This window comes from Pituophis catenifer, unplaced genomic scaffold (genome assembly GCF_029215685.1).
Source record: "Pituophis catenifer annectens isolate HBS135680 unplaced genomic scaffold, rPitCat1.0.hap2 SCAF_18, whole genome shotgun sequence".
Classification (NCBI taxonomy): Eukaryota; Metazoa; Chordata; class Lepidosauria; order Squamata; family Colubridae; genus Pituophis; species Pituophis catenifer.
In genome coordinates, this window is record NW_027256898.1 from 4668070 (window position 1) to 4693896 (window position 25827).

At 44.9% G+C, this 25827-nt stretch overlaps 1 protein-coding gene across 1 annotated transcript in view; it reads right to left on the minus strand.

Moving 5' to 3' along the window:
• Positions 1 to 25614, minus strand: part of AGRN (agrin) — a 219918-nt gene extending 194304 nt beyond the window's left edge. The window contains exons 1-2 of the mRNA XM_070956303.1: positions 25145 to 25614; positions 9104 to 9365 (exon numbers count right to left, since the gene is read on the minus strand). Of these exons, the coding sequence (XP_070812404.1) occupies positions 9104 to 9365; positions 25145 to 25384 (502 nt within the window). The 5' untranslated portion in view covers positions 25385 to 25614. The remainder of the gene's footprint in view (positions 1 to 9103; positions 9366 to 25144) is intronic.
• Between the last annotated feature and the right edge of the window lie 213 nt (positions 25615 to 25827).

A 25827-nucleotide genomic window follows, 5' to 3' on the forward strand; every position in this document is an offset into this window, starting at 1 on the left:
CTTTTTTCTCCCTCTTCCTCCTCCTCCTCTTCCTCCTCTTCTTCTTCTCCCTTCTCCCTCCTCCTTCTTCGTATGTCCTCAGTTTTTGTGAGTTGGACACGCAACGATCTCTCCCAGCTTGGGTTTTTTTAAAAGAGCGTCTTTCTTCCTGCCGTTTCTGAACATTTCAATCGGGGGACTCCAACAGATGCGATTGTGTGAAGGCCAGGAGGCTGTGAATGTTGCAAGTGGCAATGCTGCGCGCCCAAGGATAGCCTCTTCTGCACCGATGACAAGATCAGTGGAAATTCTTCTCTTCTCTCGCTCCTGGGAGGGAAGATTTGACATGTAGGCAGCTAAGGAGAACCTCGGGCTCTGACATTCAGCATCAGTTCGACTTTCCACCAGACGCATTTTGACAAACCCAACGTTTTGGGCAGGAGGCGAATTGTTCTCTTCCACCGACGGTTGGTTGGGAATTCAGATTTACCGCCTGGGGTTCAGGAGGCAGAAAACAAGACACCAAAATTAATGGAGACCGATAGTTAGCTCCTTCCTTTTTTTCCTCTCTCCTTTTTTTTTTTAGTTAGTTGAAGTGCCACGGATCCTACTCCAGAACGATTTTGTGCACAAGGGCTCTTCCCTCATCCTGTCCTCTGTGATAAACTGAAGTTTTTCAAGGATATCCCAGCCATTTCCTTTTGTGATAAACATTTCAGCAACTGCTTAATCCAGAAAGTTATTCTTCTTGAACAAGATTCACGGAAAAGGAGGAGGCAGAGTTAAAAAGAACTGGCTCAGCACCCAATAGATCAAAATATATTAGGGCCGAGGCATTCGGATTATTGCACGTATTTTATATTATTTAATATATATATATATATTTTTATTAACTTTCAGCAAGGAGATGGGACGTTTTCGCTGACAAGGGAAAAGTGTGGAAGTGGTGGATTATAAAATGCTCTCTAGAACTTGTACAAATCTGGGAGTTGATTCTTATAGTCCACTTTATCCTGTTGGAAGAAATGTCCATCTGGGTTCAGTTCCAAGTAGGGAGAAAGACCCTGGAAATATGGAGACTGCTTGAAAATACGGTTTAATGGTGGACAGCAGATCCCTTCCAACTCTGTTATTCTATTCTATTCTATTCTATTCTATTCTATTCTATTCTACTCTACTCTACTCTACTCTACTCTACTCTACTCTACTCTACTCTATTTATTGCATTCTCTGTTCCAGTCTAGTCTAGTCTACTCTAGTCTAGTCTACTCTAGTCTACTCTACTCTACTCTACTCTACTCTACTCTACTCTGCTCTGCTCTACTCTATTTATTGCATTCTCTGTTCCATTCTACTCTACTCTACTCTACTCTACTCTACTCTACTCTACTCTACTCTTTCTTGATTTTTAGCAACTTTTGCAGGAGGTAATAAGTATGTGAACTTCAAGAGCAACCTGTCCAGAGATGAATATACTACTTTTTCCCTCCCTCCCAAACACCCAATAAAAGGATTCAGAGACCACTGTTTTGTTAAGAGCCCTGTTTTTAAAAGGTTTTACTTCTATTCCCATGGAAAAGAATGAGTACCATCCCAACAGGAAGCTGCCGAAAGCCAAAAAGCATCTCAAAAGGAAAGGAAAAAAAGGGAGATTTAGGCAGAAGCAGCGCCTGGATATTGTCACGATTTCCTTTTCGGCCAAATGATGATAATAGCCCAGCGACCATGACCGAGATGATACTCTGCATTCTGCGTTCCTTCTGAAATCAGAAGTTCGTAAGCCTCTAAATCTAAATAGCCTTGAGAATCTGTGTCAGCCGGCCAAAACAGGAAAAGCAACAGGGGGAGGAGGGCGGAAAAGAGAAAAATAATCTAAAATAACACTTAAAAAAAAGTCATTAACCAGGGAATAGGTCTCAGCTGAACCTGAACGAAGGGGAAAGTACAAGCTTTTCATACGCAGCCGTATCCATTTCTAAAGGGGAGAAAAAAAAAGACGGAAACAGATACGGGAATAATAGCTGACTTAAGAGATCAGCAAAGTGACAGAAAGGGCAAATGCTGTTTTTAGGCCACATCAACAGAAAAAATAATTTCTAAATCGCCGGTCCCATTGTTCTGGACGTTTCTTTTCTTTTTTCTTTTCTTTTCTTTTCTTTTCTTTTCTTTTCTTTTCTTTTCTTTTCTTTTCTTTTCTTTTCTTTTCTTTTCTTTTCTTTTCTTCTTTTCTTTTCTTTTCTTCTTTTCTTTTCTTTTCTTTTCTTTCTTTTCTTTTTTTCTTTTCTTTTCTTTTCTTTTCTTTTCTTTTCTTTTCTTTTCTTTTCTTTTCTTTTCTTTTCTTTTCTTTTCTTTTCTTTTCTTTCCCCCTGTATGATTTAGATCCCATGCCAAGAATTTGATCCAGCTCCTTTAGATATGTAGGAAGGGACTTAGAAATCTGAAATGGATTCAAAGAAGGGAAACTTGGCTGAACGGAGAGTTAGAATCTGGAGGTCTTCAGCCTGGAGATGGGAAGATGGGACCAGGTTCTTCAAACTTCTGACTAGAAGAAAGTCAAGGATTTATTTTACAGAGTTGGAAGGGACCTTGGAGGTCATCTAGTCCAACCTCCCTGCCCAAGCAGGAGACCCTTCACCATTTCTGACAGATGGCAGTCGGTCTCTTCTTGAAAACTTCCCAGTGATGAAGCTCCCACAACTTCTGAAGGTAGTGGGAGCTTCATCACTGGAGGCTTTTAAGAAGAGACTGGACTGCCATCTGTCAGAAATGGGGTAGGGTCTCCTGTTTGGGGAGGGGGTTGGACTAGATGACCTACAAGGTCCCTTCCAACTCTGTTAATCTGTATCTGTAAATCGAAATGGAGGGCTAGGGGACTACCTGTTTGGGATGTTTTAATCTAGATGGCAAATCCAGACAGCATACTAAAAAGCAGAGACATCACCCTGCCAACGAAAGAGCGTACAGTCAAGGCGATGGTTTTCCCAGTTGCAATGTCTGGCTGTGAAAGTTGGACCATAAGGAAGGCTGAGTGCCAAAGAATGGAGGCCTTTGAACTCTGGTGCTGGAGAAGACTCCTGCGAGTCCCTTGGACTACAAGGCAACCCAACCGGTCAGTCCTAGAGGAGATCAACCCTGACTGCTCTCTAGAAGGCCAGATCCTGAGGATGAAACTCAAATCCTTTGGCCACCTAATGAGAAGGAAGGACTCCCTGGAGAAGAGCCGAATGCTGGGAACGATGGAGGGCAAAAGAAGAAGGGGACGGCAGAGAACGAGGTGGCTGGATGGAGTCACTGAAGCAGTCGGCATGAGCTTAAATGAACTCCAGAGGATGGTAGAGGATAGGAAGGCCTGGAGGAACGTTGTCCATGGGGTCGCGATGGGTCGGACACGACTTTGCAACTAACAACAACAATAACAAATTTGGATTGAGATTAAGTGGCCTTAAACGGCTCCCTCCATCTCTGTCAATCTCCCACATCAAGTAGCAAATGACAGTAGGTGAACTCTGAGAAGACTATTACCACTCTGAAGTACAATTGATGGATATCCCATTTCTGAAGACCCTGGAAGATCTGCGACCCTAAGAATAAAACTACGGGAAGCCTGGCGAAGACCAGTTCATCGTTCTTTACAACATAAAAGTCTTTCTCGATGTATTAATGATTATAACATCGACTAAGTTTCCAAGCGAAGCAGACATTTATCTCACTCTTAAACCCCTGTGGATATCTCAGCCCCCACAACATATCCCAGGCCAAAAAATTTTGCCCAGCAGGAGGTTCCTTTACAGTAAAATACACCATTTTCACAGCTGTTGATCGACTTTCTCAGCCAGCTGAAACAGAAGCTTGTTTGAGAGAGAAAGACACAACACACAAACACACACAGAGAGAGAGAGTTTAAGAAAACAAGGAGGTCTTTTTTTGGCCTGAAAAACATCACAAAGGCACCAGGAAGGATTAAGAGAGAAAAGGGGAAGGAGGAGGAGGAGGAGGAGGAGGAGGAGGAGGAGGAGGAGGAGGAGGAGGAGGAGGAGGAGGAGGAGGAGGAGAAGAAGAAGGAGAAGGAGAAGGAGGAGAAGGAGAAGGAGGAGAAGGAGGAGGAGGAGGAGGAGGAGAAAGAGAAGGAGAAACCCTCCTCTTCCCAGAGTTGATGGGGGTGTTTTTTTGCTAAAAGACAGCCTGGGAAATGTACGGATTTTTTTACCGAGATCTAACTTGCTTTGCCAGCAATTTTCCTTGCTTTGGAGCCTCCCTCCAGGAGATTCTTAGGAGCCCTTTTAAGGCCACTGAAAAGGGAATTTTGCACGGGCCAGTTTACAAGAACAAAACTCCTCAGTGTTAAAGAAAGGCTGGGTGGAAAAGGAAGAAAGAAAAAGGGATGTGGGAGGGAGGGGGAGGGATAAAGGAGAGGCAGGAAAAGAGCAGCTGGATAAAGTGGAAACTTGGAAGAAGAAAAAAACCCAAAACAGGCCAGCTCAGGAGTGCATGTGGACTGTCGAGCCTCAGAAAACCCAGGTTGAATATCTGGGTTGGTTATCCAGCTGAATGAATGGATATCTGTTAGTTCCGAACACGTAATCAATATTAATCATTATTAGAAGCATATAGCAATGGCAGCATCCCTTCGTTTTACTCCTGCTTTTTTCCTTTCTTAAGAGTACCGCAACGAACATCAGTCTGAAAGTATCAGTCTGAAAGTATCAGTCTGAAAGTATCTGAAAGCATTGTGCACAGACACACAACATCGGTGCATGCAGATGTTGTGTGTCTGTGTACAAGCATACACAAGGTAAACAACGCAATGGGGCCCACTTAATGAACTCAGGGGTGGGCTGCTGGGGGTTCGGGAGAACCTCTAACTAAGATTCTGTGCAATTCGGAGAACACCCAAATCCCACTCCTGGCTGGCATCAACCACCTGCACCTCCCAGGAGTCTCCACGCGGCCCATTTTGGATGCAGGTAAGCGCAAGTTGTGGGCAGAGGCTCGTCGAGGGTGAAAAACAGGCCTACCGGAAGTTCGGGAAGGCTGGAAATTGGCCCGTTTCTGGCCTCTGGAGGCGCTCAAGAGCCTGGGGAGGCCGTTTTCACCCTCTCGGTGGCTTGAGAAAAGCCTCCAGAGCCTGGGGAGGGCAGAAACACACCCCCACCCACCCACTGTGGTGCAGGAGGCCATCCACGCCATGCCCACCGTGGCCACGCCCACTCAGCAACTGGGCAAACAACCCCTTGCTAAAAAAAAATTAAGCCCACCCCTGAATGAACTCCACATAGCACTGCTCTTAGAAGCAGCTCAAACTTTGCTAAAATTGGAAATCCCCCCGTGCTTTTTCTGATTTGGCCTAAGGTCAACCCCTAAAGGTTGGGTTCGCACCCACAGTTTAAGCCATGGTTTCTTACAAGCCAACTGCAGCCTGGTTTACACAACCGGAAGTCGTCAGAGCTAAAGTAAGCCAAACCAGAGCAGATGCGTTAAAAGCTCAGTGGAATGCGTGAGTGCAAACTGTTAAGGTTCTGCATGGACAGGAAGAGGAGGATTAAGCCATTCCCTGCCCCTTTTAAAAACCCCACCTCTTCCTTCAATAATTTCCTAGTCACCAGCCTGGATTGGCATCACATCCCAAGGAATGCATCTCTCTCCGTTTTCTACACCCAGAGAGAGGTCAAAGTCCGCATGATTTAAATGAGCAAAAATGCTGCTGAGTCCACCGGATTGGAATGAATGAATGGAGGAGAGCTTTCTGTTTGGAATAACGCCAATCTTCGTCTTACACGCCCCTGTCAAGGTGTTTTTTTCCCCTCTATTCTTTCTAATCTTCACTTCCTTCTACAGCTCCCTGTGCTAAAGTCCCAGTTTATTTTTCGTTCGTGTGTGTGTTTCCCCCAAAATAAGACCCAACTGGAAAATAAGCCCTAGCATGGTTTTTCAGGATGCTTGTAATAAGCTCTACCTCCAAAATAAGCCCTAGTTAAGATTGTCAGCCAGATGGACGCATTTAGTACCGTATTTCCCTGAAAATAAGACCCAACTGGAAAATAAGCCCTAGCACGATTTTTCAGGATGCTTGTAATAAGCTCTACCCCCAAAATAAGCCCCAGTTAAGATTGTCAACCAAACGGATGTATTTAGTACTGTATTTGCCCGAAAATAAGACCCAACTGGAAAATAAGCCCTAGCATGATGTTTCAGGTTGCTTGTAATAAACTCTACCCCAAAAATAAGCCCCAGTTAAGACTGTCAGCCAGATGGACGCATTTAGTACCGTATTTCCCTGAAAATAAGACCCAACTGGAAAATAAGCCCTAGCATGATTTTTCAGGATGCTTGTAATAAGCTCTACCCAAAAAATAAGCCCTAGTTAAGACTGTCAACCAAACGGATGCATTTAGTACTGTATTTGCCCGAAAATAAGACCCAACTGGAAAATAAGCCCTAGCATGATGTTTCAGGTTGCTTGTAATAAACTCTACCCCAAAAATAAGCCCCAGTTAAGACTGTCAGCCAGATGGACGCATTTAGTACCGTATTTCCCTGAAAATAAGACCCAACTGGAAAATAAGCCCTAGCATGATTTTTCAGGATGCTTGTAATAAGCTCTACCCCAAAAATAAGCCCCAGTTAAGATTGTCAACCAAACGGATGCATTTAGTACCGTATTTGCCCGAAAATAAAAGGAAGTACAAGTAGTTTAACTGGGAGACAGAAGGAAGAGATACACAGAAAAAAAAAAGAATGCAGTTCTAGACCAAAATCCCACGTGCTTTTTTCCAGATCAAATACTTCCAGCATTCTGTGTGTCTTTGCAAAGTGAGCTTATTTTAGTTGAATAAGTCAGAATATGTACGAAGAACCCCACAGACCACAATGCCTTTCAGAAGTCTTTAATTAACCAACATGCCTTGATCTGAAGGTCACAGGAAACTAAAATTTCTTGGTCCAACATGCCAGGATCTTAAAAGTTTCTTAGTTTTGCAACAACCTCAGATCTTGAAGCTTCTTCGTTTAAAACTTCAAACTAAGCACAGGACTTGGCTTAAGCTACTGACATGTTCCAAATTCAGCCAACCAGGTTTCCCAATTCGAGTCCAAGAAAATTGGGGTGGGGGGCTCCCAAAGTACAAGATCATCAAGATGAGAGCAGTTGACAAGCCTAATAAACAGACAGATCTGTGATGCCAGCAAAACCATGATTGAAAGTCAGCTTTGGCCCAGAATTGTGTGCAAATCAGGCCATTCTATCCCGGGCTCATGTCATCGAACGTTTTTGCAACTTTCTGACCATGGGAAAACCAGATTCATTTAACAACCGTTTGACTAACTTTAACAACTGCAGTGATTCACTTAACGACGGTGGGAAGAAAGGTCGTACAATGGGGGCAAAGAAAAGGTCTCACTTAGTAATATAAATTGTGGGCTCAGTTGCGGTCATAAGTCGAGGACTACCAGCCGCTGCAAAGAAGCTCAAATAATACCAGTCGGGGTTTTTTTTTAAAAAAAAAAAATCAGAATTTATGGAATACATTCCCTGCCGTAACAGCTAATAAGTAATAATTGCACGCACAGCACGGTGTGGCAGAGAACAGACAAATATTGCGGCTTGTTTAAAAACATAATCATAGGTTGGAAAGCAAATACAGAGAAAAAGTTCAGAGGCAATCAAACCGGAATGTGTAACTCTGAGCACATTCCAGTTTTTAAAATGCCCGAGGAGTTTCTTTTGGGTTTTGGAGCTTACTGTTAAAACACACACCCTTAAGCACACACAAACACACACAGAGTTCTTATGAATGGGACACACACCATGTCAGTCTCAATTTAACAACAATTTAAAAAAAGCCCAAAGCTGTATCCAGAGATTCACAGAGCTACCGACCTCTTTTTTAAAAAAATAAATAAATAAAAATAAAAGTATTTAGAAATCTGGCTGTTTCCCCCAAAATTTAGGCTAGGATAAGAGACCAAGTTCCTTATAGGATTTTATATTTGTAGTCTGAATGTTTTCCCTCCCCCTTTCGATCGTACAGCATTCTTTTCCTTGTTTTTATAGTCCTCACACTTTGTAGTAATGGATGCCACCCAGCATCACGGTGGCCCGTGAAATTCGACAAGGGAGTACAAATTTCAGGAAATTAAAAACACACCACTGGAATAGATCTTGGCCTGCTGGGTGAATATTTAGCCTTTTTTTTTTAAAGGTTCTAGTCCTTATGATTATAACACAGGAGATTTGTACCGTGTTTCCCCAAAAATAAGACCCTGTCTTATATTTTTTTTGAACCCCGAAATAAGCGCTTGGCCTTATTTTCGGGGAGGCCTTATTATTTTGGGGTACGTGGAGGAAACCAGATAAAATGGCAGGGACCGACGGTGCATGCATTTAAATATTTTCGGGGAGGGCTTATTTTCAGGAGGGGGGGTTAGTTTAGCACATGCGCTCAAAATCCCGACTGGGCTTATTATTATCAGGGGAGGTCTTATTTTCGGGGAAACAGGGTAGTAAATTTTGAAACGGGCAGCCCAAGGGATTGGGCGTAATTGCTAGGAATTCCTGATGGCCTATGATCATTTTAGGTATTTCCCGCAATTAATCAGAGTTCAGGTAGTCCTCGACTTACGACAGTTCGTTTAGTGACTGTTCAAAGTTACAACGGCACTGAAAAAAAGTGACTTGTGACCGTTTTTCACACTTAAGGCCATTGCAGCATCCGCATGATCAGGTGAACGAAATTCAGATGTTCCTATTTATGACGGTTTGCTCTGTCCTGGGGTCACGTGACAATGGGGAAGACACCAGATTCACTTAACAACCGTGTTCCTAATTTAACAACGGCAGTGATTCACTTAACAACCATGTTTCTCATTTAACAACAGCAGTGATTCACTTAACAATCGTGTTCCTCATTTAACAATGGCAGTGATTCACTTAACAACCGTGTTCCTCATTTAACAAGGCCAGTGATTCCCTTTAAGAACCGTGGAGAGGAAGTTCGTAAAATGGGGCGAAACTCCCTTAACGAATGTCTCGCTTAGTATTCGGGCCTCAATGGCGGTCGTAAATCAAGGACTGCCTGTAAAATGATAAAAGACGGCCACGGCTGCAGATTCCAGGCATGGGACTTACCTTCGACGCAGTGCTCCACCTCTTCCAGGTTGCGCAAAGTAATCCTCATCAGGCTGGAGTTGAGCATCAGCTCGTTCTTGTGAGTGGGCCACATGTAGTGCGGGGCGGGATTGACGAAGAAAATCCGGGTGTCTCCCGTGGAGACCTGGTTGTCGCAGATCAAGGGGTCCCCAAAACCCCCAATCATCACCTTGTTCCCACCGTCCAAGAGGATCTCGTGAGTCACCACCTCCTTCCCCTTCAGGTATCTCCAAACCCTCACCTGCAGAAAGGAGGAGAAATTAAAGGAAGTGTCCGTCAGAAAGAACTGAGACTCCAAGGGGCCCGTGTGGTTGCTAAGAGTGGACAATGGGTCGTTTATGACAACTTGCCATGGCCAACTCATCACCGCCAACTCATCACCACCAACTCTTCATGGCCAACTCATCATGGCCAACTCATCATGGCTAACTCATCATGACTAACTCTTCATGACCAACTCTTCATGACCAACTCATTATGGCCAACTCATCACGGCCAACTCATCATGGCCAACTCATCATGACTAACTCTTCATGACCAACTCTTCATGACCAACTCTTCATGACCAACTCATCATGGCCAACTCATCATGGCCCCCTCATCACGGCCAACTCATCACGGCCAACTCATCATGGCCAACTCATCATGACTAACTCATCACGCCCAACACATCATGGCCAACTCATCACGGCCCCCTCATCATGACTAACTCTCCATGACCAACTCATCATGGCCAACTCATCATGGCCCCCTCATCACGGCGAACTCATCACAGCCAACTCATCACAGCCAACTCATCACGGCCAACTCATCATGGCCAACTAATCATGACTAACTCTTCATGACTAACTCTTCATGACCAACTCTTCATGACCAACTCATCATGGCCAACTCATCATGGCCAACTCATCATGACTAACTCTTCATGACTAACTCTTCATGACCAACTCATCATGGTCAACTCATCATGGCCCCCTCATCACGGCCAACTCATCATGGCCAACACATCACGGCCAACTCATCATGGCCAACTCATCATGGCCAACTTGATGCAAGGCAACTCAGCCTGACCAATTTGCTGCGGAACATCTCGACATAGGACAAGCGTTACACTAATATTAAAGAAATAGTCTAACACTGATGGCGAACCTATGGCATGCCTGCCACAGGTGGCACGCAGAGCCCTCTCTGCGGGCACGCCAGCGTCGCCACAGTCTAGGTGCACTGCGTATGCATGTGCATCTTCCGCTGGCCAGCTGGTCTTTGGGTCTTCCAATCTTGAAGCTAAAATGGGGAGCAGGGGGGCCCGGGGGTGCATGCGCAAGGGAGCGGGGCGCATGCATGGGGATGCACACACATGCGTGGGGGCGCTCATATTGCATTCGGGTACGCATGCGTGCATTTGAACATGTGGGTGCGCTTTGGGCAATGAGCACCAAAAAAGTTAACCATCACTGGTCTAACAGAATCATTAAAGAAAGAATGCCAAAGGAGGGAGAAAATAAAATGTGAATGAAAAAATAATATTTTAAAAAATTATTTTAAAGAACAGAACAGAACAGAACAGAACAGAACAGAACAGAACAGAACAGATAATGCAATAAATTAGAGTGGAGTGGAGTGGAGTGGAGTGGAGTGGAGTGGAGTGGAATGGAATGGAATGGAATGGAATGGAATGGAATGGAATGGAATGGAATGGAATAGAATAGAATAGAATAGAATAGAATAGAATAGAATAGAATAGAATAGAATAGAATAGAATAGAATAGAATAGAATAGAATAGAATTTTTTATTGGCCAAGTGTGACTGGACATACAAGGAATTTGTCTTTGGTGCATACGCTCTCAGTGTACATAAAATAAAAGATACCTTCATCAAGAATCATAAGGTACAACACTTAATGATAGTCATAGGGTACAAACAAGCAATCAAATCATACTAGGAAACAATCAGATAGATAGATAGATAGATAGATAGATAGATAGATAGATGGATGGATGGATGGATGGATGGATGGATGGATGGATGGATGGATGGATGGATGGATGGATGGATGGATGGATGGATGGATGGATGGATGGATGGATAGATAGATAGATAAATACATAGATACATAGATACATAGATATGTAGATAGAATTCTTTATTGGCCAAGTGTGATTGGACACACAAGGAATTTGTCTTGGTGCATATGCTCTCAGTGTACATAAAAGAAAAGATACGTTCATCAAGAATCATAAGGTACAACACTTAATGATAGTCGTAGGGTACCAATAAGCAATCAGGAAACAATATTAAATTGAATTGATGAATTATCTCACAACCAGTTGGCTGCGTCGAGTTGTCCTAACAATTTGATGGCGGCAGCACAACCGCAATCCAAAGAGCGTCGTAAAAATCCCGCTTTTTTTTATCATAGCGTATCTTTTTTTTTAGATTAGAATCCGCATCTTCATAGCTGGGAAGATTCAGCCGGCAATTTTTTTTTTTTCCTCCGGCGTTGTTTTTCCTCTCTTAAAATCCTCCGCACCCAATTAAATTAAAACCATAAACAACGATCACAACAAAACCCCAACGAAATAAAACCGGCACAAAAAGAAGAGGTAACGACAAATATAAAAAGGAGTAACGCAAAATTAAGCCGGGGCAAAGAAGGGAGGGCAACTTGTTGCGCATCCTGAAGTCAAGATGAAGTGATTTAAAAAACAATTGAGACGGATTATACCAATTCGGGGAGGAATTAAAACAACTGTCACCCAATTTAAGTGTGGAGCATGGAGCCAGGCCTCCAAAAACGATGGGGGAAATCCGTTGGAGATTACCTGGGCACAGCTTTGCCCAGTTGAGCACCTTGGATCACAATTCCCATCATCCGCAGCCAACATGGATTTCGTAGAAATGTTGAGCAAAATCCCCGTGGTGAAGGCTACAGGAAAGACTAAACAGTAAAGGTTCCCCTCGCACATATGTGCTAATTGTTCCCGACTCTAGGGGGCGGTGCTCATCTCCGTTTCAAAGCCGAAGAGCCAGCGCTGTCCGAAGACGTCTCCGTGGTCCTGTGGCCGGCATGACTCAATGCCAAAGGCGCACGGAACGCTCTTCCCTTCCCACCAAATGTGGTCCCTGTTTTTTCTACTTGCATTTTTTTTTACGTGCTTTCAAACTGCTAGGTTGGCAGAAGCTGGGACAAAGTCACGGGAGCTCACCCCGTTATGCGGCACGAGGGATTCGAACCGCCGAACGTCCGACCTTTCGATCGAGAAGCTCAGCGTCTTAGCCCCTGAGCCACCGCATCCCTACAGGAAAGTCTGCATCCCTGCTAATGTTCCTCCCTTGCTCGCCAGAAGGTCGCAAATGGAGATCACGTGACCTCGGTCGTAAGTATGAACCCGCTGCCAAGCACCTGAATTTTGATCACACGGCAAAAGTCATAATAGTAGGGGTGAAATGGTCGTAAATCACTTTTTTCAGTGCCGTTGTAACTTTGAACGGTGACTAAAGGAACTTTTGTAAGTCTACCAGGTTTTCCCGAAAATACAACCTACCCCAAAAGAAAGCCCTAGCTTGATTTTTACATGTGCACCCAAAATAAGCCCTAATTAAGACCCCCCCACCCACTCCAGAATGCACGGGTTAAAAATTAAGCTAGGGTGGGGATCGATCCGGAGCTCTATTATCAGCTGCAGTGGTCTTCAGGAAAGCCTTGCCAGGCATTTGCCGGCCTTCCTGGCCGCAGCGAAGAAGTTCCTGAAGGCCTCTGACAGCGAAAAGGAGGCCAGGGGTGACAGGCCAATTGAGGTGAGTCAGTGGACGACATCTGCTCCCCCCAAAATAAGACCTGGTGCCTTTTTTGGTGGCAAAAAATATTTATAAGACGGGGTCTTATTTTCGGAGAAACACGGTAGGACTCCTTGCATTCTATGTTCTAGTATTTTTCTTGCAGCTCTCGCTGCAAAATTTTTCCCTATCGGTTCTGTGGGCATGGCTGGGTGGGCGTGGCAGGGGAAGGATACTGCAAAATCTCCATTCCCTCCCCACTCCAGGGGGAAGGATACTGCAAAATCCGCATTCCCTCCCCACTCCTGGGGGAAGGATACTGCAAAATCCCCATTGCCTCCCCACTCCTGGGGGAAGGATACTGCAAAATCCCCATTCCCTTCCCACTCCAGGGGAAGGATACTGCAAAATCCCCATTCCCTCCCCACTCCAGGGGGAAGGATACTGCAAAATCCCCATTCTCTCCCCTCCTGGGGGAAGGATATTGCAAAATGGACCGAAGGGGTTTTAAAGGGGATTTTAATGGTCTTTTATAATCCTATTGGGTGTTTTAATATTGTTTTTGCTTGTTTTTATTGTTGTGAGCGCACCCTGAGTCCTTTCGGAGATAGGGTGGCATACAAGTTTATGTATAAATAAATAAATAAATAAAATGTCCATTCCCACCTCACTCTGGAGCCAGCCAGAGGTGGTATTTGCCGGTTCTCCGAACTGCTCAAAATTTCCGCTACCGGTTCTCCAGAACCTGTCAGAACCTGCTGGATGTCACTCCTGGTGTGAATCCTGCCTTTTCCACAGGCAGAAAGAAGAATTTTTCCAGACTGTAAGTGACATACCTGGAATATTTCTGCATGGCGGCTGAGCCCCTTGTGCAGAGAGCTAAGAGGCAGACAAACACTTCTCGGTATCGAGAAGCAAATATTCGACATTCCTCAAATTTGACCTGACAAAAGGCTGGCATTTTTCTATCTAGGAAGACCAAGGAGCTTATAGTGGACTACAGAAGGAATAGATTAGACCTCCAGCCCTTGTTTATTGATGGAGACCGAGTGGAGCAAGGGACCAGTTTTACATTTCTGGGTGTTATCATAAAAAGAGGACCTGTCCTGGGAATCTCACATTGCAGCCCTGGTCAAAAGGGCCCAGCAGAGATTATACTACCTGAGACTTCTCAGGAAACAACAACTGAACGAAAAACTGCTTGGTGACCTTCTACCATAGAAAGTATTTTAAGACGTTGTACGAGGTGAAGTGACAATGAAGTAAACTCAAATGCAGACATCTCTCACCATGGGAAGACAGAAGAAATGCAGTGATGAAATTCACATTTTTTTACTACCGGTTCTCTGGGCGTGGCTTGGTGGGCGTGGTGTGGCTTGGTGGGCATGGTAGGGGAAGGCTACTGCAAAATCCCCATTCCCTCCCCACTCCTGGGGGAAGGCTACTGCAAAATCCCCATTCCCTCCCCACTCCAGGGGAAGGATACTGCAAAATCCCCATTCCCTTCACACTCCAGGGGAAAGGATATTGCAAAATCCCTATTCCCTCCCCACTCCAGGGGAAGGATATTGCAAAATCTCCATTCCTACCCCACTGCAGGGGAAAAATCTCCATTCCCACCCCACTCCAGGGGGAAGGCTACTGCAAAATCGCCATTCCCTCCCCACTCCTGGGGGAAGGCTACTGCAAAAACCCCATTCCCTCCCCACTCCAGGGGAAGGATATTGCAAAATCCCTATTCCCTCTCCACTCCAGGGGAAGGATATTGCAAAATCTCCATTCCTACCCCACTGCAGGGGAAAATCTCCATTCCCTCCCCACTCCAGGAGGAAGGATACTGCAAAATCCCCATTCCCTCCCCACTCTGGGGCCAGCCAGGGGTGATATTTGCCAGTTCTCTGAACTACTCAACATTTACGCTTCCGCTTCTCCAGAACCTGTCAGATCCTGCTAGATTTCACCCCTGAAGAAATGGCCCTAACAAAGCCCTTATTAAGAGAGAGACCAACCGACATTGGAATGAGCAGGAACAAAAAAAAAATTAACTGTTCCAAGAAAGGGAGAAGGCCTGTTGGCACCAACTTCTTTACACTTTGCTCCAGATTCAAGTCCCGGCAGGAGGAAGAGGGAAAGAAGAACTCACAACCTACAAGCACACAAATAACCCCACCTAATTTCTTGGCAAAAGAAGGGAAGATTAGGAATCGGAGAGGCCCAGGATGTGCATAGCTTGCTGGAGGAAAATGTCTTGTAAAAGCAGATTTTCGTACCAGCCTGGGCTCTTCCCCACCTGTTCTCTCTTAGCTTATCTGCAAGTGTGTGTGTGTGTGTGTGTGGTGTGTGTGTGCTTCCTCTCTCTCTCTCTCTCTCAAGTAAAAGAATGCCGGGAGTTGTTGACCCATATCAATCTATAAAATGTTTCTTTATTTTTTTTAAAAAAAAAATATTTACAAGTTTGAAAGATGGGGCAAAGGCAAATGTCTTTACAAGATAAGAAGTGATCTAAAAACAGCAGAGATTTTAGCTACCCGAAGGTTATGCTAAATGTATCAACTATTGATTGTTATTTTAGCATGTATCACAACTACCAAACCATCCCCTTTTAGCAACAACTTTGCACTTAAGGGAGGCATATTTCTCTGGGAATTTAAAGATTATTTATCACCCTAATTCAAACACACCCCTTCTTTCGTTCCTCCCTCCCTCCCTCCCTTCCGTCATGGCTGCATCTCTCCTATCCAAACTTCATGAGCTGACATTGGAACGGCTGACTCTTTCCTTCCTTCCTTCCTTCCTTCCTTCCTTCCTTCCTTCCTTCCTTCCTTCCTTCCTCTTCTCTTCCCTTCCTTCCTTCCTCCCTCCCTCCCTCCCTCCCTCCTATATATATATGTATGTATGTGCATATGTATAAAACAACATACTATATTGATATAATACTGTATAATTAAAACACATAATACAATAATACCATATTGATTAGATAAGGTCATTATCAGAATCCAAAACAGAACAGTCAGGCCTACCTATAAAATACAGTTAGATGGACCCTAAGCGAAATTACCTTTTCAGGGATCAATGAAAAAGCTCTCCCACAGTGTTTAATAAATAAGTACAGCTCATTTAGTTTGCCGCAGTCCAATCTACTTCGTTCTACGCCTATCCATTTTGAGGATTAAAAACAGTACAGGCCACCGGAGAGCTTTATGAAGAAAATAAATGAACTTTAAAACAATGAACGAATGCAGGTAGGAGACCAAACCAAAAACTCATCTCTGTGCTACCTTAAGGCCTGTAATCTGCCTTGGGGTGATGAATATGTTTGCCAGGATCAACCAAGGACTAAAGATTTGCAGAGATTCATTTTTTTTTAACCTGGCTGGGGAGGGAGGGAGGGAGGGAAGGAGGGAGGAAAGGAAGGAAGGAAGGAAGGAAGGAAGGAAGGAAGGAAGGAAGGAAGGGAATCACTAAAACAGCCAGTTCAGGAAAGTTAAAAGCAACTCTCACCTTCCCCCCCCCCCCAGAGGCTGGGGCAATTAAGATGAGCTGTACTAAGCTCCTGGGGAGATTCCTTTTGGGTATACAAAGAGGATTTTTCTTAAAAAAAAAAAAAAGGTGGGAAGGAAGAATGCTAAGAGGATCGAGTTTGAGCAAAGGTGATACCAGCCACAAGAGATTTCAAAGACGGAGGAAGGAGGAGGAAACAAAACAAGAAGTACCGTATTTTTCGGACTATGAGGTGCACTTTTTCGTCTCCCAAAAGAGGGGGGAAATGTCTGTGCGTCTTATAGACCGAATATTGCCAAAGTCCCGGCCACTCGCTAACCGTTATTTTTGGCCTCCGCACGCCCTGTTTTGGGACCTTTTTCCGGCCCATATTCAAGGCTTTTTTGGGGGGCCATTTGGGGGGCTTTTTCGGTCTATTTTCAGGACTTTTTTCGGCCCATTTTTATGGAAAAAACAGGCTGAAAAATGCCTCGAAAATGGGCTGAAAACAGCCTAGAAAACAGCCCCCCAAAGCCTCAAAAATGGTCCCCCAAAAGCCTCAAAAAGGGCCACAAAAGAGCCTCAAAAATGGGCCACAAAAAGCCACAAAAAGAGGTCACAAAATGCCTCAAAAATGGGCCCCAAAAAGCCTCAAAAATGGGCCCCAAAAAACCTCAAAAATGGGCCCCAAAAAACCTCAAAAATGGGTCACAAAAAGCCTCAAAAATGGGCCACAAAAAGCCTCAAAAATGGGCCACAAAAAGCCTCAAAAATGGGCCACAAAAAGCCACAAAAATGGACCACAAAAAGCCCCCAAAATGGGCCCCAAAAAGCCTCAAAAATGGGCCACAAAAAGCCTCAAAAATGGGCCATAAAAGCCCCAAAAATGGGCCACAAAAAGCCTCAAAAATGGGCCACAAAAAACCTCAAAAACGGGCCACAAAAAGCCTCATAAATGGGCTGCAAAAAGCCTCAAAAACAGGCCTCAAAAAGCCCCGGAAAAAAAGCTGTGAAAAAAGCCTGGAAAAGGCCTGGAAAAAAGGTAGGCCAAAAACTTTTTGGTTGTCGTTTTCCTCTTCTAAATTTAGGTGCGTCTTATGGTCCGAAAAATACGGTAGCTGAAATTTACATTAAAAGGAACAGCCAACCACTTCAGGGAATTGCCCATTAAGAACCCTGCAGGGTTAATTGGAGGGGGGGTCTCCCTTTTTTTAAAAAAAAAAAAGGGAGGGGGACAGCCTTTCAAAGATGTTTTCCTTGGCAGACTGCTTAATGAAAGGCTGGGCACGTTTATTTGCATCATCGCCATTCACGTCCACCTAGGACTTTGCAAAGTCGCATTTTCTTTCCTTGCCACATTGTTATGCCTCACGTATGACTGGATGCAAAACTACTCAGGGAAATTAAAACACCAGAAAACCCACTTCCTCCTCGTACAGAGTAAAGCAACTTCCCAGACGTTTAAGTCATATAAAAACCATAGGATTCTCCGAGAAGCTGTTCAAACACAGCTTGTCAAGTAAGCCAACACTGGAACCCTCGTGCAACATCCCCAGGCATTAAACCATGATTTATGTACTGCGGCGGGCGGCTGGATTTCTACCATTTTTGGGGATTGATAAAAGTCTTTGTCATTGAAGATTCAATTGGAAGGCTGGATGGAATTCAACTGAAGATTGATTGGAAAAGCAGGGTTATATAGGTAAAGGTTCCCCTCGCACGTATGTGCTAGTCGTTCCTGACTCTAGGGGGTGGTGCTCATCTCCGTTTCAAAGCCGAAGAGCCAGCGCTGTCCGAAGACGTCTCCGTGGTCATGTGACCATCATGACTCAACGCCAAAGGCGCACGGAACGCTGTTCCCTTCCCACCAAAGGTGGCCCCTATTTTTTTACTTGCATTTTTTTACGTGCTTTCGAACTGCTAGGTTGACAGAAGCTGGGACAAGTCACGGGAGCTCACCCCGTTACGCGGCACGAGGGATTCGAACCGCTGAACTGCCGACCTTTCGATCGACAAGCTCAGCGTCTAGCAGTGAGAGTCTGCTAACCAGGCCCAGACCAAGGCAAGGGCCAAATAGATGATCCTTGTGGGGGCCCCCTCTGGCAACTCCACAATTCTAGGGAAACGAAGGAAGTGTTGGGGCGCGGTTTCCGAGGTGTCTGGAATAAAAAATGTTCTGTTATTAATAGCACACCCCGCTCTTCGGCGAACTAGTCTCTAAAACTTTGTGTGACTTAAAAACGACACAGCCTCCCCCCCCCACCTCTTTCTGAGCCCATTTTCCAGCTTCTGAGTCAGAGATCTGGTCCCACCAACCAAAGGAGACAAGATTAGCCCAATCTCCATCTTTCAGATCCTAATCTTCTCTTCCTCTTGTTTTTCCCACTCAATAGTTAATCAGTTTTCTGGGAAATCAGTGGCAGGAAGCAATCCGCTGCCGTGGCCAAGATTTCTTTCATAAGCTGCCTTTTCTTATCTTGGGGGTCTGTCAGAGCCTAGAAATGGGGGGGTGGGGGTGCTAGGATTTAACACAGAGAAGGTCAGCTTGAGGCACCCAACGTATTTTGAGTTTCAACCAACGTCAAAGTTACAAACCCTCCATGCCAGTCCTTTGAGCCTACCTCAAGACTGTGTGAGGTAGACTGAATTCTTAAGTTTAGTGACTTTATCACCATTTTTCCCACTTACGACCAGGGGTGGGCTTAAAAAAATTTAGCAAGGGGTTCTCTGCCTGGTTGCTGAGTGGGTGTGGCCATGGTGGGCAGGCCTACTTTCCCTCCTGCACCACGGCGGAAGGGGGCATTTTTGCCCTCCCCGGGCTCCGGAGGCTTTCCTTGAGCCTCCAGGAAGGCGGAAAACGGCCTCTCCAGGCTCCGGAGGCCCTCTGGAGGCTGGAAACTTTTCCGGCCTTTCCAAAATTCCAGTTGGCCCGTTTTTGGCCATCCCCGAGCCCCTACACTTACCTACATCCAAAACGGGCCGTGTGGGGACTCCGGGGAGGGGCAGGGCGGGGCAGGGTGGGCGGGGCCAGCCAGGAGTGGGATTTGGAGGTTCTCTGAACTGCACAGAATCTTAGCTAGAGGTTCTCCCGAACCCCTGTGAACCCCCAGGCAGCCTGCTTAAGACTGTTTGCAATATCCCCATGGTCCTGTAATCAAAATTCAAACACTTGGCTCATATTTATGATGGTTGCAGTATCCCGATGGGGGGGTCACACCATCCCCTTTTTGCGACCTTTTGACGAGCAAAGTCAACCGGGGGAAAAGCCAGGTTCCCTTAACCACCACGTTAACGAGTGCTTACGGTTTCACTTAACAACTGTGGCGAGAAAGGTCGTACAATGGGACAGGAATTCACTTTAACAACTGGAAATTTGGGACTCAGTTGTGGTTCTTATGTCAAGGACTACCTGTACAAAATTTTCGCGGCCCTCTCCCTCCTCCCTGCTCCCCATGGACAAGCAAGTACTATAGAATTATTTTTGGAGAATACAGTGTGGATTTGATGTCGCAATATGGATTGAAAAATACCAGCAACTGGTTGGCACTTCAGTCTGGTTTGTTTGTTTTAAAATCAACAAGGTTTAACAGAAGGAGAGGGGGGGGGGGGAAATCCATAGCTGGGAGGCGATTTTAGAGTCAAACAATAGACAGCAACTGTTTTCAAGTAGAGATTTGATTCCAAAGGCTGGCTTTGAAACTTTTCCAAACAGAATGTGTAAAAAAAATGCAGCTTGCTGTATGGTGCAGATGTTTGAGGTTGGGTTCCCACAGCAGCAATTTTTCAAAGACTTTTCAAGCAATCGCCTCGCCTTCCTTGCTGTCTGTCTAAAAATACTTAATTATGCACCAGCCGAACATTTAAACCCAATGAGAAGCATATGTCCGTGTCTTAAAAATGGAATTAGAAGGCTTAGGAGGTCGCAAAAGGGGGACCTTGGGACACAGCAACGGGTCGTAAGTATGAACCAGTTGCAAGGATCTGAATGTTGATCCCACGATCATGGGGCTACTTCAAAGTGTCGTAAGTGTGAAAAACGTTTTGCGACTTCGGTCACTTAAATGAACCTCCGTAAGCCGAGGACCGCCAATAGTTAGTTCTGCCACCGAATCCCAGCTGAAATTCCTTCAATAGGGAGCCTTGGTAGTACAGTGGTCTAAAGCACCCTGTTATTAAGACCGGCTGCCTGCAATTACTGCAGGTTCGAATCTCGCCAGGCTCAAGGTTGACTCAGCCTTCCATCCTTTCTAAGGTAGGTTAAATGAGGACCCAGTTTGTGGGGGCAATAAGCTGACTTTGTATAAAAATATACAAAAGGATGAAGGCTATTGCTTAACGCATTGTAAGTCACCCTGAGTCTCTGGAGAAGGGCGGCATATAAATCAAATTAAAAAAAAAAAACCAACCCACTCACGTGTGGCAATACTGTCATTTGCAAAGGACGTGCTAGGGAGAAATTTGAGGATTGAATGCTCTTGGCGGAGTCCTAAGCAGCTTCATAAGAGTTTTATGATTTATTCTACTTTTTTTTTCTTAGCCTCCGCCTCTGGATCATCTCATTCTACCTCATCCCTGCAGCCAATCCCTGTAAATTGCTCGATTCCTTTCCTTAAGAGCCTTGAGAATTATTCCTAGAGAGGAATCCAGGCACTTCGCAGTACTCGTCTACTGATAGCAACTCCTGCTGAAAAAGTAGGTAGCCTCCTCCAAGAATCTTCCCCTTTCTTAATATAATATCTCAGAAGATCATGCCACTTGACAGGGGATTAACCTTAAGATAAATACCTCCCTCAAACTTGCTTTGCATACAGGGATTTTCCTTCCTCCCACCTCGCCGACTCAAAAAACCCAAATTATGCAGGATTCTAAATTGTGCAAGCGAGGAATAAATTTCTGTGCTTGCATTGGGGGAAAAATGTAGCATTGTGCATCACACACAAAACAGGAGAGTGGGGGAAGCCTTTTCTCTCTTTAATCAGGTGTGTCCCCTGAACATCTAAAGTTAACGGCTGTCCAGAAAATCATGTGGAAAGATGACGTTTAATTATATTTGAGAAGGGTGACCAGAAAGCCTTGGCTTGGTGGCTCAGCGGCTAAGACGCTGAGCTTTTGTCAATCAGGAAAGGTCGGCAGTTCGGCGGTTCGAATCCCTGGTATGGGTCTCCAACTGGGGGTTGGACTGGATGACCTCCAAGGTGCCTTCCAACTCTGTTACTGTTATGAAGCTTGTGCAGGTAAAGAAAAGCTTGTATTCCCTTTAATCTGCCAGGTGTCCTTATTAGACGTTAAGGAGTTGTTGGGATTCACAGATCCATTGTAAAATGTTAAAAATTCTTTCACTAGCAAATTGCTTAGTGAACTTATTCCGGCCTTCTATGCAATAGTATTAGCCAAGATACTTCTGGTCCTCGTATCCTGTTCTTCTAAGAAATGTATGCTTCTATTTGCACCAGTTTCCCACCCCCCCCCCAGGAAAGATCCTACTTAAAAAAACGAGTTTCTTTAACCATCATCCAACCCCATCCTTCTTATACTTCTAAACAAATAATTCTCTCAACACTGTCAAACTATTCACTAAGTCTGCATGACTCTTACTATTAGTCTTCTCATCGTTCCTATCACCCATCTCCTCCCACTTATGACTGTATGACAGTAACTTTGTTGCTTGTATCCTTACGATTTATATCGACTGTTTCCTAATACGACTTGATTGCTTATTTGTACCTTATGACTATCATTAAGTGTTGTACCTTATGATTCTTGACGAACGTATCTTTTATGTATACTGACAGCATATGCACCAAAGACAAATTCCTTGTATGTCCAATCATACTTGGCCAATAAAGAATTCAATTCTATCTATCTATCTATCTATCTATCTATCTATCTATCTATCTATCTATCTATGTTTGTTTGTTTTCTAGTATGATTTGATTGCTTATTTGTACCCTATGACTACCATTAAGTGTTGTACCTTATGATTCTTGACGAATGTATCTTGTCTTTTTATGTACACTGAGAGCATATGAATCAAAGACAAATTCCTTTGTGTCCAATCACATTTGGCCAGTAAAGAATTATATTCTATTCAGGACAAGAATATGATTCAAAGGACTCTTTAAAAGATGCTGCAAATTTATAAACCAGCGTCTGCAAATCTTGGCAACTTTACATTATGTGGACTTCAGTTCCCAGAATTCATCCCATACCAACACCACTGTCCTGCCTTGCTGGTGAGCTCTTAAAGGAATGCATGGTTTACTTTATATCTCACCCCACAAATCTGGTTTTTTTTTTTTAAAAAAAAAAAACAGTGTTAAAACACACCCAGGCTTAGTGCAAAGTGTAAATCAAGACTTCAACTTGGAAGAGAGGTTTTGTTGTATTCACTTAGACTTATTCTCAGGCAATTATCAATTGTGTTATTATTAGGGGGTTCCCAGTTGCAATGTCTGGCTGTGGAAGTTGGACCATAAGGAAGGCTGAGCACCAAAGAATGGAGGCCTTTGAACTCTGGTGCTGGAGAAGACTCCTGCGAGTCCCTTGGACTGCAAGGCCATCCAATCGGTCAGTCCTAGAGGAGATCAACCCTGACTGCTCTTTAGGAGGCCAGATCCTGAGGATGAAACTCAAATCCTTTGGCCACCTAATGAGAAGGAAGAAGAGCCTAATGCTGGGAACGATGGAGGGCAAAAGAAGAAGGGGACGGCAGAGAACGAGGTGGCTGGATGGAGTCACTGAAGCAATGGGTGAGAGTTTAAGTGGACTCCGAAGGATGATAGAGGACAGGAAGGCCTGGAGGAATGTGGTCCATGGGGTCACGATGGGTCGGATATTTATTTATTTATTTATTTTATTTTATTTATTAAATTTGTATACCGCCCTACTCCCGAAGGACTCAGGTGAACAGCCATAAAATAAAACATATAGATACAAAATTTAAAATAGAGATAAAATGACTTCGCAACTAACAACAACATTTATCCATCAATTTCTATCACAATCTGACACAACTGTTCTACATTGTGCCTAACGTAGATACATTATTGCTATTCTACATAACTATTCAGATTGTGAAAGAAACACAATCTGGCATAACTATTCCACAGTAAAGAAAGGGGAACTGAGTGCCTGGTTTTGTTCGTTCGTTTTTGGTGGCTGAGAGTTTAAAAGAAAACTCTCTAAAGTCCCTAAAAACATTTTTTAAAAAGTCTTTTTTAAGAATCCCTCTTAAAGAATGTATCTTTAAGAGTAGCTGGAAAAAAAAAGGTGGAGGTTTGCTCCCAAAATGTCCTGCTGGCTCGTGGTGGAAGGGAGATAGGTTTTTATTTTTTAAAAAAAAAATTGGGGGGGGCATATTGAAGCATCCAAGGCAGACTTTATTAGCAGCCAAGTGTTAAAATAAAATGGGGAGGGTCTCTCGTAAAACAGGGGCTTTTCTTCTCTATTTCTTGGAGAGAGCTCGTTCTAAAAAAAGGAGTTTAATTCATTTTTTTCAGTGCCACTTTCAGGAGAAGACGGCTCCTTCGAAGGGAAAAGAGGGGTGGGGGAAGGAGAAACTCAGCCTGGAAGGAAGAAAGCACTTCTTCCAGACCCAACTAGTCTGGTCCTGCAAAAATAAATCCCGCTGACATCCTGGGTGCAAAAAAGAGAGCCTGGTTGCCAAGATAAAAGCCCAGAAACCTAGCAGATTTTTTTCAGCTTTCTTTCCTTCCTTCCTTCTTTCTTTCTTTCCTTCCTTTTCTTTCTTTCCTTCCTTCCTTCCTTCTTTTTCTTTATTTCTTTCCTTCCTCTCTCTTTTTTTCTCTCTCTCCCTTCCTTCCTTCTTTCCTTCCATTCTTCCTTCCTTTCTTTTTATTTTTTTTTCTTTCTTTCCTTCCTTCCTTTCTCTTTTTTTCTCTTTCTCTCTCTCTCTCTCCCTTCCTTCCTTCCCTTCCTTCTGTTTCTTTTTCTTTCCTTCCTTCCTTTCTCTTTCTTTCTCTCCCTTCCTTCCTTCCCTTCCTTCCGTTTCTTTTTCTTTCCTTCTTTCCTTCCTTCCTTCTTTATTTTTTCTTTCCTTCCTTCCTTTCTCTTTCTCTCTTTCTCTCTCTCCCTTCCTTCCGTTTCTTTTTCTTTCCTTCTTTCCTTCCTTCCTTCCTTCCTCCTTTAATTTCTTTCTTTCCTTCCTTTCTCTTTCTCTTTCTTTCTCGTCCTTCCTTCCTTCTTTTTCTTTCTTTCCTCCTAACCAGAGACCGGAGGGGGGGGGAGATCGGAAAGCAACAAGTGGGGCCGTGCAACCGACCTTTTCCTCCCATTTCCTCCCCCCTCCGGGGAGTAAAAGTTCGGACTGGGAAGGAAGAAAGCAAGCCTCCCCCTCCCCAAAATTTCCCACCGCGGGTGTGCGCCTGCGTGAGGAACTAGGCTTCTCTCTCTCTCTCTCTCTCTCTCTCTCTCTCTGTGTGTGTGTGTGTGTGTGTGTGTGTGTGTCTGTATCTCTCTATCTCTCCCTCTGTTTATCTCTCTCTCTCTTTCTCTCTCTCTGTCTGTATCTCTCTATCTCTCCCTCCCTCTCTGTCTCTCTCTGTCTGTATCTCTCTCTTTCTCTCTCTCTCTCTCTGTATCTCTCTCTGTCTGTCTCTCTCTGTCTGTATCTCTCTCTCTCTCCCTCTCTCTCTCTGTCTCTCTCTCTCTGTATATCTCTCTCTCTTTCTTTCTCTCTCTCTCTCTGTATCTCTCTCTCTCCTCCACCCCCGCCCCCACCAGCCGCTGCCCCGCGTTACCTTGCACGAGTAGGTCTGGTGCACCGGATCGACGTTGAAGATTTCCTCCACGGTGCCGGTGAGCACGACGTTGGCTTCCTCCTCCCGCCGTTCCAGCTCTTTCTCCGGACAGCTCCGGTTGCCGCGGGCCGGCCCCGATGCCAGCAAGAGCAGCAAAAACAGCAGCGGAGGAGGAAGCAGGCTGGCGGCGGCGGCGGCGTTGGCGGAGGGCGATCCGGAGGAAGCCTTCGCCCGCCGCATCGCGGCAACAATAGAGAGCCGGCGGTGGGAAAAGCTGGAGTTTGCCCTCTTTCCGATCCTAAGTTTGCGGGAGGCGCGCAAAGAGAAAGAGAGAGAGCGAGAGAGAGAGATCGGGAAGGAGGGAAGGAGGAAGGGGAGGCGGAGGAAGGAAGGAAAAAAAAAGGAAAAGAAAAATGAAAGACGGGCTGGGGGAGGGAAGGAAAGGTGGCGTGGCCGGCCCGAGAGCTCCGTCCCCTTCCCCGGCTCAAGCTGAGCTGGGAAGGTGGCTCCGGCGGGAGAGCGGTTTGCAGGCGATCTGAATTGCGGAGGAGGAGGAAGGAAGGAAGGAGGGAAAGAGAGAGAGAGAGAAAAAAGAGAGAGAGAGAGATACAGAGAGAGAGAGAGAGAAAGCCGGGCTGCGCTGCCCGCCTCTGCAGCCGCGGGAGGGACAGAGAGAGAGAGAG